The sequence below is a fragment of the Spermophilus citellus genome (assembly GCF_964194105.1).
Source record: "Spermophilus citellus genome assembly, chromosome: 5".
Taxonomy (NCBI): Eukaryota; Metazoa; Chordata; class Mammalia; order Rodentia; family Sciuridae; genus Spermophilus; species Spermophilus citellus.
In genome coordinates this window covers 158,366,387-158,384,527 of record NC_138186.1, presented here as the reverse complement: position 1 = coordinate 158,384,527, position 18,141 = coordinate 158,366,387, and the positions used below count along the sequence as shown (strand labels likewise).

At 41.7% G+C, this 18,141-nt stretch overlaps 1 protein-coding gene across 2 annotated transcripts in view; it reads right to left on the bottom strand.

Annotated features, from left to right (window-relative positions):
* Window positions 1–18,141, bottom strand: part of PPP1R14C (protein phosphatase 1 regulatory inhibitor subunit 14C) — a 114,984-nt gene that overhangs the window by 45,837 nt on the left and 51,006 nt on the right. For both annotated transcript variants that reach the window (XM_081295233.1, XM_081295234.1), the window contains exons 2-3: window positions 8,082–8,165; window positions 6,415–6,447 (exon numbers count right to left, since the gene is read on the bottom strand). In XM_081295233.1, the coding sequence (XP_081151359.1) occupies window positions 6,415–6,447; window positions 8,082–8,165 (117 nt within the window). The remainder of the gene's footprint in view (window positions 1–6,414; window positions 6,448–8,081; window positions 8,166–18,141) is intronic.

Below are 18,141 nucleotides of genomic sequence, written 5' to 3'. Positions count from 1 at the left end.
ATAGATGACCTTCCCCTATTAGCCTGTGACCTACACAGGAGAAAACCACAGACCCAAACTGTATGACAGAAGGTGATGAACCAAACCAATATCACATCTAAGAAATTAGCAGATTCCTTAAAGTACAATCACCAAATTTAATAATTCAAGGATACCTTTTGGTGAATTGGGGCATTTTGTATCTTGAACATGTGGTAGAGAAGCATTACTTTAAACAGAATCAGGTTCAACTAACATGTTAAGGGCATACGTGTTAGTTATGTTAAATACTTTCATATGTACTCTTACCAACTGTGTGACCTTGTGCAATTCTTCCATGCCCAACATTATTTAACTGATAGCAATTCTGTCCTTCTCATAGCTTTGACTTGAAGATTAAGTAAGACTTCCTCTTTCCATTCAGGCACACAAGAAGCTTAGATACCACCACTCCATCCTACCAAGCTGAACAAACTCAAAAATCAACAATGTTTTTTAGATTCATAAGAGCAGTGAAGTCAGAGGGCACATAATGCTGTAGAGAGGCTGACAGGTGGATACAGAGAATCCCAGCTCACTGGAGCAGAAACCACAGGCAGCAACTTCTGTGGGAACCAGAGCCACGGTGGGAAACGTCAGCTGCAATTGAGAAATTGCTAGAATCAGAGTGGACAAATCTGAGGGATTAAAACTCCAAGGAGACTCAGTTATGAGGGCTCCCCATATTTTGTGAGTTTACCTCTAAGATCTTTACATTGAACATCAGAGAAAAATTCCTTTGTGCTTCTGGCAGGAGAAGAAAAAAAAGAACAATATGAAATACACCGGAGCATTTTATTCTTAACAAATACTGTACTTGGGAAAAACCAACCTGAGCCTACCCTGCTGGATTTTATCAGAGCCTGACTTAGAGAAAGGGAAATACCAACTCCTGCTGATTCTAGCCATCTGTCCCAACTAAAGGGAGTAGGGTGTATGGTGTAGGGAGAGATGAGAAGCACTTGTAAAGTTCACAGTCTAGGGACGCAGGTTCAATGAAGATTAGGTCCTAAGCACAGGACTACAGAATGTTTCCTTCCCCAAACCTTAACTCCACATTACTAAAGGACTATTTTCAGCAGTTCATTTTACCCGATTCATCCTGTCCAGATAGCAAGAAAAATTACAAAAGTAAAAGGCAAAAATCATTGTTCAAAGAGAAAGAGCGATCATTACAACCAGACTCAGATATAGTGGGGATGTTGGAATTATCAACTTGGGAATCTAAAACAACTATGATTAGTGCTAAGGAATCCAATGAATAAAGGAGGCAGCTTGCAAAAACAGACAGCAATGCAAGCAGAGAAATGGGTGTTCTAAAACCAAAATGCATTGCAAAGATCAAAAACAATGTAATAGAAATGAAAAATGCCCTTGATAGACTCAATAGTAGATTGGATGAAGCTGGAGAACAAGTCTAAGTTCGAGGCTATCTCAATAGAAATGGGTGGAGAGATATTCCATGTTTGTGGACAGGAAGACTCAATATTATCAAAATGTGAGCATTTCTCAGCTTGACCTATAGATTAATGCAATCTCAGTCAAAATAAACTAATTCCAAAGTGTAGATGGAGAGGTAAAAGATTCAGAATAACCAATACAATATTGGAAGAGAAGAATAAATTCAGAGAACTGACACTAGCTAACTTCAAGACTTGCTATAAAGCTACAGTAATCAAAACAGTGTGGAACTGATGAAAGAGAAAACAAATTGATCTATGGAACATAATAGGCCCACATGAATAAAATCAATTGATTTTTTTTATGAAGGATCAAGAATATATACAAGAAAGCCACCCTCAACAAATGGTGCTGAGACAAGCAAATATCCACATGCATCATACATAGATCTAATTGTAAAAAGTAAGTCTATAAAACTCTTCAAAGATGTCATTGGAAAAAATACAGATAGTCTACTCTTGGGCAATTGGTTTTAGATACATCAAAGACAAGATTGACAAGAAATGATAAGCTGGATTTAATCAAAATAAAATTTTTCTGCTCTATGAAATACATTGTCAAGAGAATAAAAAGAGAAGCTACAGACTGGGAGAAAATATTTGCACGAGATAAATGAGATAAAGAGCTGTTAGGCAAATATACAAAGGAAGTTTTTGGTGTGTGGTGCTGGAGATTGAATTCAGGGCCTTATACATGTTAGACTAGAGCCACACCACTGAGCCACACCCCCAGATTTTAATAATTCAATAATAAAAAATAACCTGGTTAAAAAAATGAACCAGAGACATTAACAGACACCCCACCTAAAAAGACATACAGTTGAAAAACATGTAAATAGATGCTCCAAATTATACATCAGGGAAATGCAATTTAAAGCAATGATATTTCATTCAATGATATTTTATTCTTATTTCAAGTTACATTCCTAACTTGAAAATGATAGGAAAATGGTACAATAATATCATAAGAGTCTGATGGTTTCTTACAAAACTAAACATACTCGTCCCATACAACACAGCAACTGAAATTCCTTGAGATTTACACAAAGGACATTAAAACACTGCTACAAAAACCTACATAAGAATGCTCATAGCAACTTTATTTATAATTGCCAATACTTGGAAGCAACCAAGATGTGCTTCAGTAGATGAATAAATAAACTATGATACATTCAGACAATGAAATATTTTTCAGCACTAAAAAAGAAAAATGTGCTAACAAGCAATGAAAAGACACGGAGCAAATTTAAATGCATATTATAAGGAAAATACACCAGTTTGGAAAGGCTATATGCTATATGATTTGAATATGGCACTTTGAAAAATGTAAAACTATGGAGAGAGTAAAAAGATCTGTGGTTATCTGAGGTTAGAGGAAAGGAAGGATGAACAGGCAGAGCACAGAATTTTTAGGGTAATGAGAATTGCTCTGATGGATACTGCAATGGTGGACATGTGTGTCATTATATGTTTGTTAAAACCCATTAAAAAAGCAAAACACCAAGAGTGAGCCCTGATGTGAACTATGCATTTTGGGTGATCATGATATGTCAGTGTGGGTTCATCAATAGTAACAAATGCACCACTCTGGTGGGAGATCTTGACAGTGGGGGTATGGCAGGGGTTGTACGGGTTGTGTATAGGAAATCTCTACCTTCTGGTCAAGTTCACCATGTACCTACAACTGCTCTAAAATGAAATCTACTAAAACATCTTTAAAGTTATGGATGATTGAGTAAATGTTTGAAACTTTCATGAAAAAAAAAGATTAAATGAGTTAACATAAGATTAGATCAGTGCCTGGCATATTAAATGCTTAATAATTATAGTTCTTACTAAATAGTTCTTACTAAATAGCATATAGTTCTTACTAAATCCAACTGGTTTTAGATACATCAAAGACAAGATTGATGAAATCTCTGTTATGACTACCTCCATTTTACACATGAGGAAACTAGCTCAGAGAAGCTAAAAAAAAAAAAAAATTGCTTATAGTCAGTGAGTACTGGCACTGCTGTGAATCTCTTGACTCGAAGTTTGGTGTTTTTTCTACCACCTACCCTACTTCCACAATGAGACTATAAATAAATATATCTGAGTCAGCAAAGACATCTTGCTTACATTCCTAACTTGAAAGTGGTATACTAATTGTATGTAAAATAATTTTGATCAAATACCACACCTCCAGAAACAGCGATTTTTAAGGATATCATCAATTGTTAAGCATTTAGTTCAGATAGGACAAGGTCCTTTAAAGTCCTAAATCTCTCATTGAGTTAAGTAGTTTAAGAAGACTGCAGACAGACAAAGCACAAGATCAGGGGTCAGAAACTTGGGGTGGAGTCCTGGTTTGCTTGCTCACTGCTCTGGCATCCTGGATAAGTTACTCAAACCCTCTTAATGTTAAGTGATCATTGTGAGTCCAAAATAAGATAAAGGAAGTTAGTGCAAAGTGAACTACAGAACTCTGGAAAAATAGAAGGTATTACTCTTATCTCACAGTCCAGATGTCAGAAAAAAAACTATTTCTTATGAACATTGCCTCAAAGCAAAACTGCCCCCTGACTTTCTGAAATGATCCTTTCATAAATAAACAAAATTAAATGAAATTTCTCAGCATTTCACAGCATTTCCATTCCTAGAAACCATGAGCTAAAAAAAGAACACAGAGATATTCACTTGGAAGCTCCAGCTTATTTTCCTCCTTTCTTCTTTCAAAACTCTGAAGAATATTCAAATATTATATCCTTTCATCCTTAAGCCTCCACATCAAAACTGGCTGAGAAGATTTTTGTTCCAGGGGCAAACCCACCATCTTCCTTTAATTGCATGACTGTTAACCACTGTAAATATGTTGTTCCCTAGACACTGCAAAAACTGGGAGGTGGGGTGGGGAGGGAGAACAGGGCTCATTGAGAAACAGTGAGAAAATGGGGTGTCCACTGATGGCCACCTGTGGAGCCAATCAGAAGAGAAATCTGCAAGTCCAAACCTTCTCACCTAAATAAACAAAAGGAACTTCTCCACCTAGGTGAGTACTGAAGTAAAAAGGAAAAGCAAATGAGTAAACGCCATTTCTACATCCAGTCCAGGTGCCCTGAGCAGCAACCTCTCCACCCCCACATCACCTGGTTACTCTGCATAATCCATCACTGTCTTGTCTACAGTCCTACCTGTCTCGTCTAACTCACCACAAGAGTTTAAAACCACTCTCCAAATAACCAATTGTTTTAGCTCATATTAACTCCCCAAATAACTGTAAGTAAAGTTCTATTCCAGATTGTACAGATGCTCCAGAAAAAAAGTCTGGAGGTAGGAAGATGGCAATGAAGTGTTTAAGCACAGAGGAAATATATTACATGTTTGACAAAAACACTGGAGCAATAAAATAGCAATAGGTACTAGACAAAATAAAAGACAAGGCGGTTATCAACTCCAGGAAAAACAAAGAGCTATATAAGAGAGGAGTCATGGTCATATGTTATTGTGGGCTCAGTAATGAAAAAATACTTTTAAAATCGTAATATTATTACTCTCAACTACTAATTTAACAACATACTGTTATATAATTTTATTGTGGGATGGATGGAAAGAAATTGTGTGAAGAGTAAAAGTGCTATCATCTTTCCCCTTAAGTCAATAAACAAAGAAGAAATAGTAAATGCATGTTTAGGATAAAAGAGCAAATAACAGGGAAGCAAAGGTGTTATTATATTTATATGTGATATATATATATATATGTGATATATATATATAAATATATATATATATAACACATTTATACACATATGCATAAATGTGTGTATAAATATATATATATATATATTTGTAAATATATATGTGTATGTGTGTGTGTGTGTGTATACACACATATATCCATTTTTTCAGAGTTCTGTAGTTCACTTTGCACTAATATTCTTTATAGGGATATAACATCCATTACAGGGATGGATGGAGATATATATATATATATATATATATATATATATATATATATATCCTATAAAGATGGAGCCAAGAAATGGAGAAACACACTATTTTTTTCTTTATGAGCCTTATAATATTTTTTTGGTTTTCAAAAGTATGAATATGTATTACATTGACTAAAAGTATATATCTTAATAACTAAAATTTAAAATCTCTGTGACTATAAGATATAATCAAAAGTGAAGGTTGTAGGAATACAACTCAAATAGGTAATTAGCCTCAAACCAAATAATCATAAACATCTTTATTGTTGAAATCTTACACACTCATAAAAATGTTTTCTTCTCTCTTTATAATATACCACTTCAAAAATCACAAGACTCGCCACCAATTGCTTTGATGTTACAACAAATTCTAAAACATCTGATGAATCTTCCAATGCCTCTGATTTATCACAGGAATTAACCTAAAGTACTTCTTTTACTAATATTTTCAGATTAATCTCTACCATGTTCTTGCTTTTAGTAATCAGAGTCTACATTAAATACCTTAATTTATTCCAACTAATGACAATTGTTTTTTATACTAATATTTACATATACTATAAATACCTAAACAAAGCATAACATTTTTCTCTCAGTAAAGGTAATTCTTTTGAAAAAACAGAATCAGCTTTAAGCTTTTTAAAAATATATGCCTATAAACTGAAAGGATATATTCTCCAGTAATAAATCTAAAATTTTACAATGATTATATACCATTTCACAATTTTCTTTGAAGTTTGGCTTTTATCTAAAGCAAGCAACACACCCCATTCCATTAGCTTTAAGTCTTCCTGAACTAGACATTTTAAGCTTAGAAATAATGAAGTTGTACTGTGAAACATACGCATTCATAGATAATAACAGTCGATTAGCATTCATCTACTGTGATTTAGCATTAAAAACAGACAAATTGTTTTAATAAAAACCAATTCAAACATCACATTTAGGAAAAGTGATTTGTTTACCTCTGTTGGTTTGTAGCAGTCTACAAGAGCTTCCTAGAATTAAACACATGGAAAATCAGTTTTATTATTTTAAAATTCAATGCCACTTTTAAAACGCAATTAAAATCATTTTGTCTCTATACTATTATTTTTACAATGATAAATCAAGACTTCATATTGGTTATCCACAATCAAACTTTATTTCAACACCAGCTGGTCATTTGAACATATTAAAATATGGAAGGATGCACATACATGCATGCACACCTTTACTTTAGAAAGTTTTGAAATAGAAAAAGACAGGGTTTTAATGCTCTTATAGCATTGAAAACAAACCCAACAACTGACTAGACTACAAGCACCACTGAGGAGAAGGACTTACTTTAAAAAATCAGGGGGAAATGAAAGTGACCATCAGGTTCTAGTCTGCAGAGAGATGCATACTGACTCTGAAGCTCAACCCAGGATGGCCCTTAACAGGAAGTGAATGTCCCATTGCATTGTTCTTGCATTAACTGAACCAGAGGGATCCTCTAATCCACCTACCTGGTGCGTGTCCACCTTTCCTTTGGGCTGTATACTTTGTTAATATTAAACTGTATAAACTTGAAGTTGAGATCACCTGTGCAAGAGGATGGTGATCACAGTGGACCTGGAGAGGGAGCTTGGTCATAATTCAGCCTCAGGTCAGCTTAGGACCTAATCTCTTCAGGTTCCATGTCTCAGCTGGGAATCAAGGTGGGGGAATGACAGCTGAGAAAGCCCCTTTCAAGTTCTTGATTTTAAAACAACCTTTTTATGTCACTCTACTTCCTATAGAACTGGTATCTACCTTATCTTTTTTTTTTTTTTTAACTTTTATAACTAGGATGCTGTTGTCTTCCAACTAAATCTACCCACAAGAAATAATCATTACAACTGAGGCTGTCCACCACTTGAGGGCCACTAGTAATTATTAATACATTATACATATCAATGCATTAAAATGTGCCCTTTGATTTGCTTTATGACCATTCATCCTTGGTGATAACCATTAACAGTAATTATCAGTGGACATTAAGAACAATGGCGGGTTAAAGGTTAATTAGTTTTAGAAACTTCCAAATGCAATTTTTAAATGATAGATTTGGCCTCCCGTGGGAAAGACTGCACCTATTTTATTGCTTTCCACTAGGGAAACAGACGTTGGCACCTTGATTAATTTGCTAGAATGCTGTCAGGTGAGATCTGTTAAAAGATATCTTACTAAATAGAATTATGCCATAAGCAAACTAATCCAGAAATTAATGTCAAGCATGATACAATCCACCTCTGGGCTTAGACAGTCCCAGTCCCACTCAGTTCATCTCCCTCTTATATGCTCGTGGGCACCACTATCCTCCCTGGAAAATTATCTTTGGAGGTGAAACCAGCCCTCTTCCAATAAAATGAAGCTGGAGAAAGTCACACCCAAAAGGTGTTAGAGAGCAGACCACAGTCAAGAGCTGATTTATCATCAGAGATGCAGCTTATGAGGGTGAAGACCCAACAGTGAAGACCCTGCGCTTCCCTCTCTGCAAAATGCCCCCACCCAAGCCCTGGTACCAATGCCCCCACGGGGCAGATTCAGCTCTGGCAAAGCCTTGGAGACCAAATGGATTCAAACATCTGAGGCTAGAAATATCTTGAATATCTTGAGAGCTGCTCACCTGTAGTTTTAATGCTCTTTCCTCCTCACTGTCTGCATCAAGAAGGTCGTCGATGTCGATTTCCACATCTGGCATTTCTTCTTCCTGTGGGCAAAAATGAAGGCATTTTATTTATGGGAAAATATATATTGTGCCAAATCAATTTAGTTGAGTTAAATAAATGACTATGTTATCTATGGAAAGGGGATGAGGGGTAAGAAAGGGAAGGAGATACTTCAGGGAAGAGGAGGGGAATGGGAGAGGATAAGGAAAGGGAAGAGGGGATGGGGAAGGAGGGGAAAGAAAAAAGGGGGAAAGGAGGGAAGGGAGAAAACACAGAGGGACGGAGGAAGGGAGGGAGTCAAGAGCTTTAAGAGTCACAAAACAAAAAAGTGCTATTCAGAAATGACAATTTTCTACTTGCTAACAGATCACACCTGTGTGTACAATGGCTGGGCAGGCAGACCACAGACCGGGTGGGAAGAGTTGTAGTTCCCCACCCAGCATCTACCCCTCTCTGCCTACTCAGTCTTTATGAACTGACCCACATGTCCCTTCAGAGCTCGGGGTCTGGAAATACCCCGAGACCCCACAATGCCACCACAGGTTCTGGGGCATTAGCAATGCCCCAGCCATTTCTGATTTGAAGAGGATGTGTGATCCAACTCAGACCCAGGGAGACTCTGGGAAAGAAGCTCTTCCCTCAAGAGCACGCGCGCGCGCGCGCACACACACACACACACACACACACACACACACACACTCCCTGTGAACTGAGCATGGGTTGAGGAAGCACATAGCCCTGGAAACCACGAAGAGAGGCTGGTTCAGGATGAGGCAGAATCCATGCTGGAAAAAGAAGGGAGAAACAACAACAAAAAAAGCAGGTTCTGGATAAAATTACCAAGACATCAGGTCAAACCATGTCTGAGTAGGTGAACAAACTCTGCATGTGGCTTTAGCCAGTATAGGTTGAGCAACCAAAGACATCCAGTCCAGAAAAGAGGGCTTTAGAAAGGTGAAAGACTTGGCTAACTTGGAATCTGAACTTATTTTTTCTCTTTTTAATTTGTTCTAATTAGTTATACATGATGTAAAATTCATTTTGACACATCATACATAAATGGAGTATAACTTCTCATTCTCTGTTGTACACGATATAGGATCACACTGGTTGTGTAGTCAGACATGCACATAGGGTAATAATGTTTGATTCATTCTACTATCTTTCTGTTAATGGTTTGGATGTGAGGTGTCCCCTCAAAAGTTTACATGTGGAACAATTCAAGAAAGTTTGGAGGAGAATGATTGGATCATGGCCTTAACCTAATCAGTGAATTGATCCCTAATGAGATTAACTGAGTGGTAACCTGGAGGCAGGTGGGGTGTGGCTGGAGGAAGTGGTTTATTGGGGGTGTGGCTATGGGTATATATTTTGTATTCGGAGAATAGAGTCAGTCAGTCTCAGTCCCCCCACCCTCTCCCCCCTAATCTTTATATTAGCTGCTTCCATTTGCCACACTCTTCCACCATGTTGTTCAGCCTCACTTCAAGCCCTGAGAAATTGATCCAGCCTTCTCTGAAACCTTGAGCCCTCAAACTTTTGCTCCTCTACAGTTATGCTGGTCGGGTCATTTAGTCACAGTGGTGAAAAAGCTAACTAAAACACGTTCCTACCCCCTTACCCTCTTTCACTCCACTCTGCTAATCCAAAATACCTCTGTTAGAATCTGAACTTCTAACACAAGTAGACCTGGGCTCCTTCTCATCTCTTCTGTTACCTAAACCACCTCTATACCTCCCAGATCTTAAAATGTCAAAATAAAGTAGCATGTAAGAGAGACCTGTAATTTTGCATTTCATTTTCTATGTGCAGTCACCTGCAGCCCAACTCCTCCCAGCCACCGGGATGGCGGAGCACTATCCTCAGGAGCTGGAGAGAAAGCTGCACACTAGGACACCTGGGAGGCCCCCCACCTGGCTTAGCTACTCTGTGTAAGCTATCTCACCTTGACTTCTGAGGCAAGGCTGACTTTCTGAACACTTCTTTTCTAGGAAAATGAACTTGGTACTCGACCTGTTATGTGTTTGGTTCCAATATAAAACAAGGACCCAAGTACATTGGAGAAACAGGAATATGACCCCCTATCTGTAGTAACACTAGATTCCAAGGGCAGACCCTTAATGGGCAGGAAAATTCCAGAGACAATCCTTCATTTGAGCCACTAGTGACTTATCCCTGGTCCCATGGAGAATTTCTGTTTAGAGATTTTGTTCAGATATTAAGAATTAACCCACTTGGACACAGTATTGATTATGGATGTGAACACTTTAGATCTCACCTGCAAGGCTTTACCTGGTGGAAGGAAGGTTTTGTATTTTCATATCTGCACTTAATGAAAATTTACCTATTAGCGGAAACTGGTGATCTAGCAGTAGGAAGCTTCAATGTTTTGACAAAAGTCAGCCTGCAAGGTGACCTTTCTCTTGTTAGGACATGGATTCTGGGAGTCTGGCAGCTGGGTCAAACCAGTTGTGACTCTGGGGCACATTATTCTGTATATAAATGATAATTAATGAATATAAATGATATATTAAATGCCAACTACCTTTGATGCATGGATTAAATTAGTTAATTGACATGAAGCCATCAGAATAGTACCTGACACACAGATAAGACAACCAGAGCACTGGTGATTATTTCTAAGGTATTATAAAATAAATTTAAAACACAATCACCTGGTTTCCCAGGATATCAAGGTGAGGGGTATGAATATGACTTTGAGAATTGCTGAGGGTACCTTCCTTGTCCTGGGAACTTCATTTGTATGAGCCAATGAACACAGGCATCCCTGGCCTCTGAATGGATGCTGCTGGGCTGCTGTGACTTTTCCGTCCTTCCCTGGATCCAGCCATCTCACACATCCAGCCAGTCAACCTCTCAGACTAATACAAAGCAGCTGTTTCCAATGAGATGTCATGTTTAACCTCTCCTCAGGGAGAGGAAAGTGGGTACTAGTGTGCCTCCCTCAGGGAAGAGGATGCTGGAAGGATCTCAGAACACCGGAAACCCACCCAGGACACCGGTATTGCTTCGCTCTACAGGTGCCAGCCTCCTTGGCACCACCACTGACCCTCCACCATGTTGTTGTTCTCTTGTCCAGGTGTTCTTGGGTCCAGCCATCTAATTTTGTGTATATTTGGAATCATGTTTGAAAGGAACACTGGTAGGAGAAGAAGAGGAACTTTTAGGAGGACCCCAAATAGAGAGCAGCCATACAACTTTAAAGTACAGCTTGATAAAAGCAGCAGAGCTTTCAAAGGTTGGCCAGAATTTCCAGGGAAAGGACCACTGGGGACACAAACACCAACAAAGAAACTCACTAGATTACAGAAGAACTGACAACCCAGAAACAGGAACACAGATCGATGGTGGCAGGCCCCAGCACAGATGAATCACTCTCAGAACGGCCCAGTCCAGTGGAGGGCAAAGGCCATCATGAATCAGACCCTGAAGAAGAGCTGAGCAAATGCTGCATTTGTGTTTTGGAAAGTGCAGCTCAAGATGAATTCAGTTACGTCCACGATGCCAGGTAGCTTTAGTTACTACCATACAAGGCCAGAACAGCCCAGCGGGTCTCAGCCAACTCCATTCAAGAAAGGCCAAACAAAATAGATGAATCGGCAAGTCCCAATCTGTGTGACAGTCTACAGAGCCTCCTCCTACCTTTTCCTGCTCTTCCCCTCAACCAGTCCCTTGGTTCCGTATTTATATTCTGTAGACACAAAGCATACATTATGTCATGGCTTAATGAAATCAAGCAAAGGAAGCTGGATGTGAAACCTATTGAAGGAACTGCAGCCAAGAGGAGCTTGGTGTCTACTATTCTTAAAGGCAGTGAAAGAATAGTACGTTCCCAATGCTCTCCTCAGAACAGCCACACGGTTCCTGCAAACTTTACTGACACACTTTTGATGACACTTGGTCAAATGGCTTTCACTGTGAGTCAGCCAGATGTCCCTTCATTAGGACTGCACAGGGATCTCTGTTAGGTACTGTGTTTGACCTATCTTCCCCACCCTCGAGATCTGGGCTGTACTTAAACTTAAATTCATAACAATGATGACTTCCATTCTCACTCACAACCAGCCACATGCACCAAACAGCTACTGCACTAAAAAGCACAGACTTAACAACACTTTTTCTCATCATAGAAGGTTCCATTGGTCAGCGCTGACCTGTAGTCCACTAGCTCTCTGGCCTAAAATTAGGAAAGCAAAGCCCCTTTCCCCTCTCTAAAGGGCCTGACAGAAGGCAAGGAACCTGGTATGTCAAGGTCACTCCTACCACCCAAGGGCGTGTGGCTGGGAAACCCTGGGCAAGCTGAAGCAAGCAGAGTGCTCATGGAGTAATCATGGCCCTCATTAGGCATCAACACTTTCCACCCATCTGTGAGTCTCTCCTTTCCCAATCAGATTCTTCAGGCCTGGGAGGAGAAAGAGCTCAGCGTGTTTGCCAGGAGCACAGAGCAGGGTGTTCCCGATGCTGGAGAGTCTGCTTTCAGGGAGAGTCTCCTCAGCCCTGTGTTCCAAATATTAATGCTAGAGCAGTAGGACGGAAAGACCTCAGTGACAGGCCAAACCCTTACAAGGGAGTGAAGACACCCACAGCCACCCACCTCAGTGTACCAGGGTTTGGTTGCATGTGGATATCTGCCTCACATTAAAGATGTCTCCCCAAACAGTGGCTGTGGTGACAAGAAGCGAAACAATGGTCTTCAGAGTCACTGGGGAAGGTTACCAGCTAGCACAGTTCCTCATTAGTCAGGGGCCCTCCTGGTGACACGGATGAATCCCCATTGAGAAGCAGCGGCAGAGGGGCGGCCTGCACAAGCTGGAGTGTGGGCTGTGGGCACCAGCGGCTGGGAGCACACTGGTGGCTGGCGGCTGGCGTGGGCCGGAAGCCTGGTAAGCCAGAGCTGAGGTGAACCAGCGGGGGCCCCACCCTGACTGGTGAATGTGAGGAGACGGAAGTGAGGGCAGATCCTGACAGAGATTGAAGGGAAGTTCAAACTGGGCTAACCAAAACCACTGGCACTTTCTGAGTCCTGATGAGCATAAATTTGAACCCACAGCATGCTGGTACTTTTCCGGAACCATATTTTGATTAGCAAAATATGAACAATAGCATTGACCCAAGAGCAATATAAAGCCCTAAACTTACACATTCAAGTGGCAACCCCTATAAGGTCCCTTATGTGAGAACTCTCTCTTCTTCTCACTTGAATAAATTCTACTCTTTTACACTCACTCTTCCTGGTCTGTGAATTTCATTCTTCAAATTCAGGAGATAAGAACCTGGAAAGAAGAAATGGGCAGTCTGAGCTGCTGGGGTCTGCGGTGACCCTGGAGGACACAGCCTGCCATTGAGAGCTGTGAGGACGCTCAGAGCTGAGGCTGGCAGGCTGTGATCAGCTGCTAACACTAGAATGGGTTTTCCCTGCGGCAAAAGCCTGTAACTTACGCAGACCCCATTTGGCAGCAGAAGTGGAGAGCCAAGTTTCATCTCAACTCCAGTCTCACTGCAGCACGAGGCCTGTGGTCATCTCCGTCATCTATCTGGTCCTGCCTCCCTTGAGAACCCGCTCTGCCCCAGGCATCGGGTGTGAGACACTGTGAGGCCTTGGGCCTGGGGTACAGGCAGTAGAAGCAGAAACTCCAATAAACAAAATAACAAACAATGGCACCAAAAGCCACTGAGCTTTAGTGATTCAGGGAGAGAGAAGACTTCCACCTGGGGCAGGCAGGGAGGTTTCATGGGGGAAGTGGGGAGGTGGGTCAGCTTGTGGAATGACAGACTTAGAGGGGGAGGGAGCATATACACCAGAGGCAAATGGTGCACAGGCAGCCAAAATACAAGGTTTATTCTGAGTATTGAGTGTAGAAAGGTCCACAAGCTAATATTAATGTATGGAGTCCAGACAGATGACACAAATGGGCCACCTGGGGGTGATATAAGGAGCGGTGGAGAGTGTGGCACGCTGGAGAAACATGGCCCAAGGAAAGGCAGTGGGGAACACTTCACTCCCACCTTCTGTTGCCTTTTGGGGATGTGTGCTCAGTACTGCCAGATTTTCCAAGCTCTCAGGGAAGGCCCGAAATAGATATTTTTAGTATAAAAAAAATCTCCATTTTTAAAAACTGGCTAACAATTCCTTAAAAGATTGTGTAGGACAAACAAAATGCGTCAGCTTACAGGCTGCCAGTTTCCCCCATCCTGTAGGGATTGTAGTCACTGAGCTCCTGAGGGAAAGGACAGAGCGGAGAGCTGGCCTTGATGCAGGCCCAAGGTGAGAGGCAGAGGGGGCCGAGATGCAGCCACCAGGCCACAGCACGAGCCATGAAAAGAATGAGCAGAAGATTTTAAAACAGCAATAAACAGGGAGGGAAAAACAGGTGCAAAGTGGGGATAACCTGGATGTTGGATGAAGAGAAGAAAAAAGTAAAGAGAAGATGCAGGTTCTGAGCCTGAGAGGTGTTGGAGAAAATGGCAATGACAAGGACACGGGACCTGGTGGACATTCACAAGCCAACCAACAGTTCAGAAGTCAGCCACTTCCAGCCCCACCCCAACTCCTAGGCAGAAGCAGGGTGCCCACGCTGCCCTGCACAGGGACACACTGCAGCGCTGAGTGCCAGGTGCACAGCCTGGGCAGGCAGAGCAGATCAGGCCCTGGAACTGAGGTAGAGTCCCCAACACAGTTGGCCTGCAGTGGAGATGCACATCTGCACACACACCACCATACATGACTCCCGCCACACCATGCACACGCTCACACACCCACACACACACACACACTCACACACACACCCACACACCCTTCCAACTAACCAGAAGATCAACACTGAGCCCTGGCAGGTGTCATGTGAGCTTTTACAAAATGAAACACTCAGCCCGGTCTCGAGGTGAGCAGTGGGCAGGACTACTCAGGCTGAAACTCAGCTTGAAAATGGATCATGTCTTTCAAGCCCCATCAACACAGCTTAACAGCAGTTCTCAACAGTGGTCTCAAACTAGGGATGGTAGAGCACCGTGGGATTCCACCGCTGTGCAAGGTGGCAGCTGGCAAAGGGGCAGCAGGAGGAGGCGACGATGGGGAGTGGCATGCACCGGCTCCTATGGCCTGTCCAAACATTCTCCAAGAATAGCCAAAGCCTCTGCTGGCTCACCTTTCTCTAAGCCTTCCAGGAGAAAGCAGGCAGAGGAAGCCTGAAATAAGAACTGAACCCTTATATGAGCTCACTATGATAATATTGACACTTTGGGTTTTCATTTTAATGACAATTCCAAAAAATTCCTGTACACAAACATATTCTCAGAATGCTCTGTGTGGGCATCCTACGACCAACTCTGGCTGGGCCCACTCTGTGTCTACACATTCACATGAAGCAGAATTATGTCAGCTGTCATGAGCTAAAGAGAAAAAGGCTACAGGGCAGATTTAATATATAAATTTAATATATAAGTGACTCATTCATACCATCGAAGCCAGAATTTGTCCTTCAAAAGACACTGAGCTGCAAGCAATCTGTACCTAATCCCTGTTACAAAAGGAATAAAGTCAGCTATCACAGTAAATTAATGGTGTGCATTTCAGTCTCATGGATTGTATTTTGCATTTAATTTGCAATCCTGATGTGATTTTATAGTTGGAAGAACCATAAACATAAGGTTTATACCTGGCTTTAAGTGATACATATTCAAATAATATTATAATATTAAACATAGAAATCAGCCCTGGAATCTGCAATAAATTATCTCCACTTAAAAAGAGGCCGAACCTACTTATGGCACATCATGGCAGAATATCAGAACATCAGGGGTGGAGGCAAGATCATGGAAGCTCTCAGGAGAAAAACAGGTCACACACAGAAGGATAGAATTCAGGACAGAATTGAGCCCCAAGGCTTCCCAACAGCAACACTGAGTGCTCAAAGCCAGGAACAATGTCTTAGTCTGTTTTGTGTTGCTATGACAAATTGTATGAGGCTGAATGGTTTGTAAAGAAAAGAGGTGTATTTAGCTCACAGTTCTGAAGGTATAAGAGCATGGCACCAGCAGGCCCTGGTAAGGATCCTATTGAGGCCTCATTGTGATGGCATCCCATGGTGAGATGTGTGTGAGAGGTCTCATTGCAAGATAGAAAGCAAGAGGCCAGGGAGGGACGAGGCTCTCTCTTTTGCAGCAAGTTGTTCTGTCAGGAACTGATCCACTCCTGTGAGACCCAATCCACTTTGCAAGCCTGATATTAATCTGTTCATGAGGGTGGAACCCCAGTGACATAATTATATTCCACCCCTTAAAGGTTCTACCACCTCATCAGTGACACGCTGGGGACCCAGCTGCCAGCTCATAAACCTTGAGGGATAAGCCACATCCAATCCATAGCAAGCAATGATTCCAGAATCCTAAAGAGAAATGGTTTCCAGTCTTGATATCTACTTCCTCCTGAACTGTGTCAATCAAAAGAATGAAAATGGCCAAATTTTGTGTTGTGAATGTGTGCATAAATCATAATGAATCCCACTATTATGTAGAACTAAATGCAACAATTTACAAAAGTAAGTAGAAAAACCATAGACATTTTGGCACACTGGGTCTTCTGTCTTCATATTTTATCTCCACTTTTGGGAAGAAGCACTCCAGCAAAACAAAGAAACCAAGGCACTCACCTGGACTGTGGCTCATGAGGAACAGAGGGTGCTTAATGAAATCAAGACTGAGGCTTGGAGAGCCAGCAGCTAAACAGGAGGGGTGTGGAGGAGCCTGATGTGGGCACAGAGGCCAGCGTCTGGCGGGCACACATCTGCACAGGCAGCCCAGCCACCTAGGGCCCAGGGCAGGAAGGCCTAACAGAACTAACCTGGGTGAACAAGTGTATACTGTCTCAGTTTGAAGCCACGTGACCAGTACTTCCCTAATACATGCTTGTTTTAAAATTAAATAACCCACAATGGCTGAAAGTTGCTCTGAGCCAAAGAGCAAAATCCCCTAACTCCTTCTTTGAAATTATCAAAACAGCCCAACTGAACTTGACTCGGTAGTAAAGCAAAAGGATGTTTTCAATAATATTTCAGGAATTGCAGTTCTTGCTACTCAGGAGACAGGTCTCGGCCCACCTTCATCCCCTGCACCCCACAGCTCGGGGTCACTGCCAGAGCATTGGAGGCATACACAAGTGACCACTGCAGCAGAAAGGAGAAGCAGCATGGGCACATGCCATCCTGCACCTGGTGCAGAACGCCTCCCTTCCCTCCTGCCCGAGACACAGTAGGACACAGTGAGCAAGAGCAGGCTTATTGTTCAAACACACTGGAACATGTTCTAAGTTTCTGAGGGTTCACAGGCTTTATTTAGCACTGCCAGTATTATTAACCAATGACTTGTGACACACCCGCATGTCACCTGTGGTCTCAAATGGCTCATGAGGCCACTTCGTTGTGGAGTAGAAGGACCCCAGAGAGTCCACCTGAACAGAGCACAGCATGAGTGCCAACTGACCAAACCTCAGTCTTCCCTCCTCTGCACAGGCGGCCCTGCTTCCAGCAGAAGCCAGGCCCCTCCAGTCAGGGCCAGGTAGGGCGTGCCCTGAGCATGGGTTATGGAGAGAGCCAGGCCCAGGTGTCTGCCATCTCCAACCTGTGTGAGCTGGGGTGAGCTCTCCTGTTCATCTAATGCTCAGGGCTGGATGAGGAGCTGACATGATCGTGCCCAGTCACACAGTGCAAATGTAACACATGCCAATATGACCTTAGCAGGTACCAAGTTGAATGGGCACCTCTGATTAGCTGATTCTTCTTGTAAAAAATGAATAAAGGTGATTTGGGTTGTGGCTCAGTGGCAGAGCATTTGTCTCACACATGTGAGACAATGGTTTCCATCCTCAGTGCCACATTAAAATACATAAACAAAATAAAGATATTGTGTCCATGTATAATTAAAATTTAAATTTTTTAAATAAAATAAAGGAAGATAATGAATGTCAACACAAGTGTCTCTTCCAGAGAATCTTTCACTGCT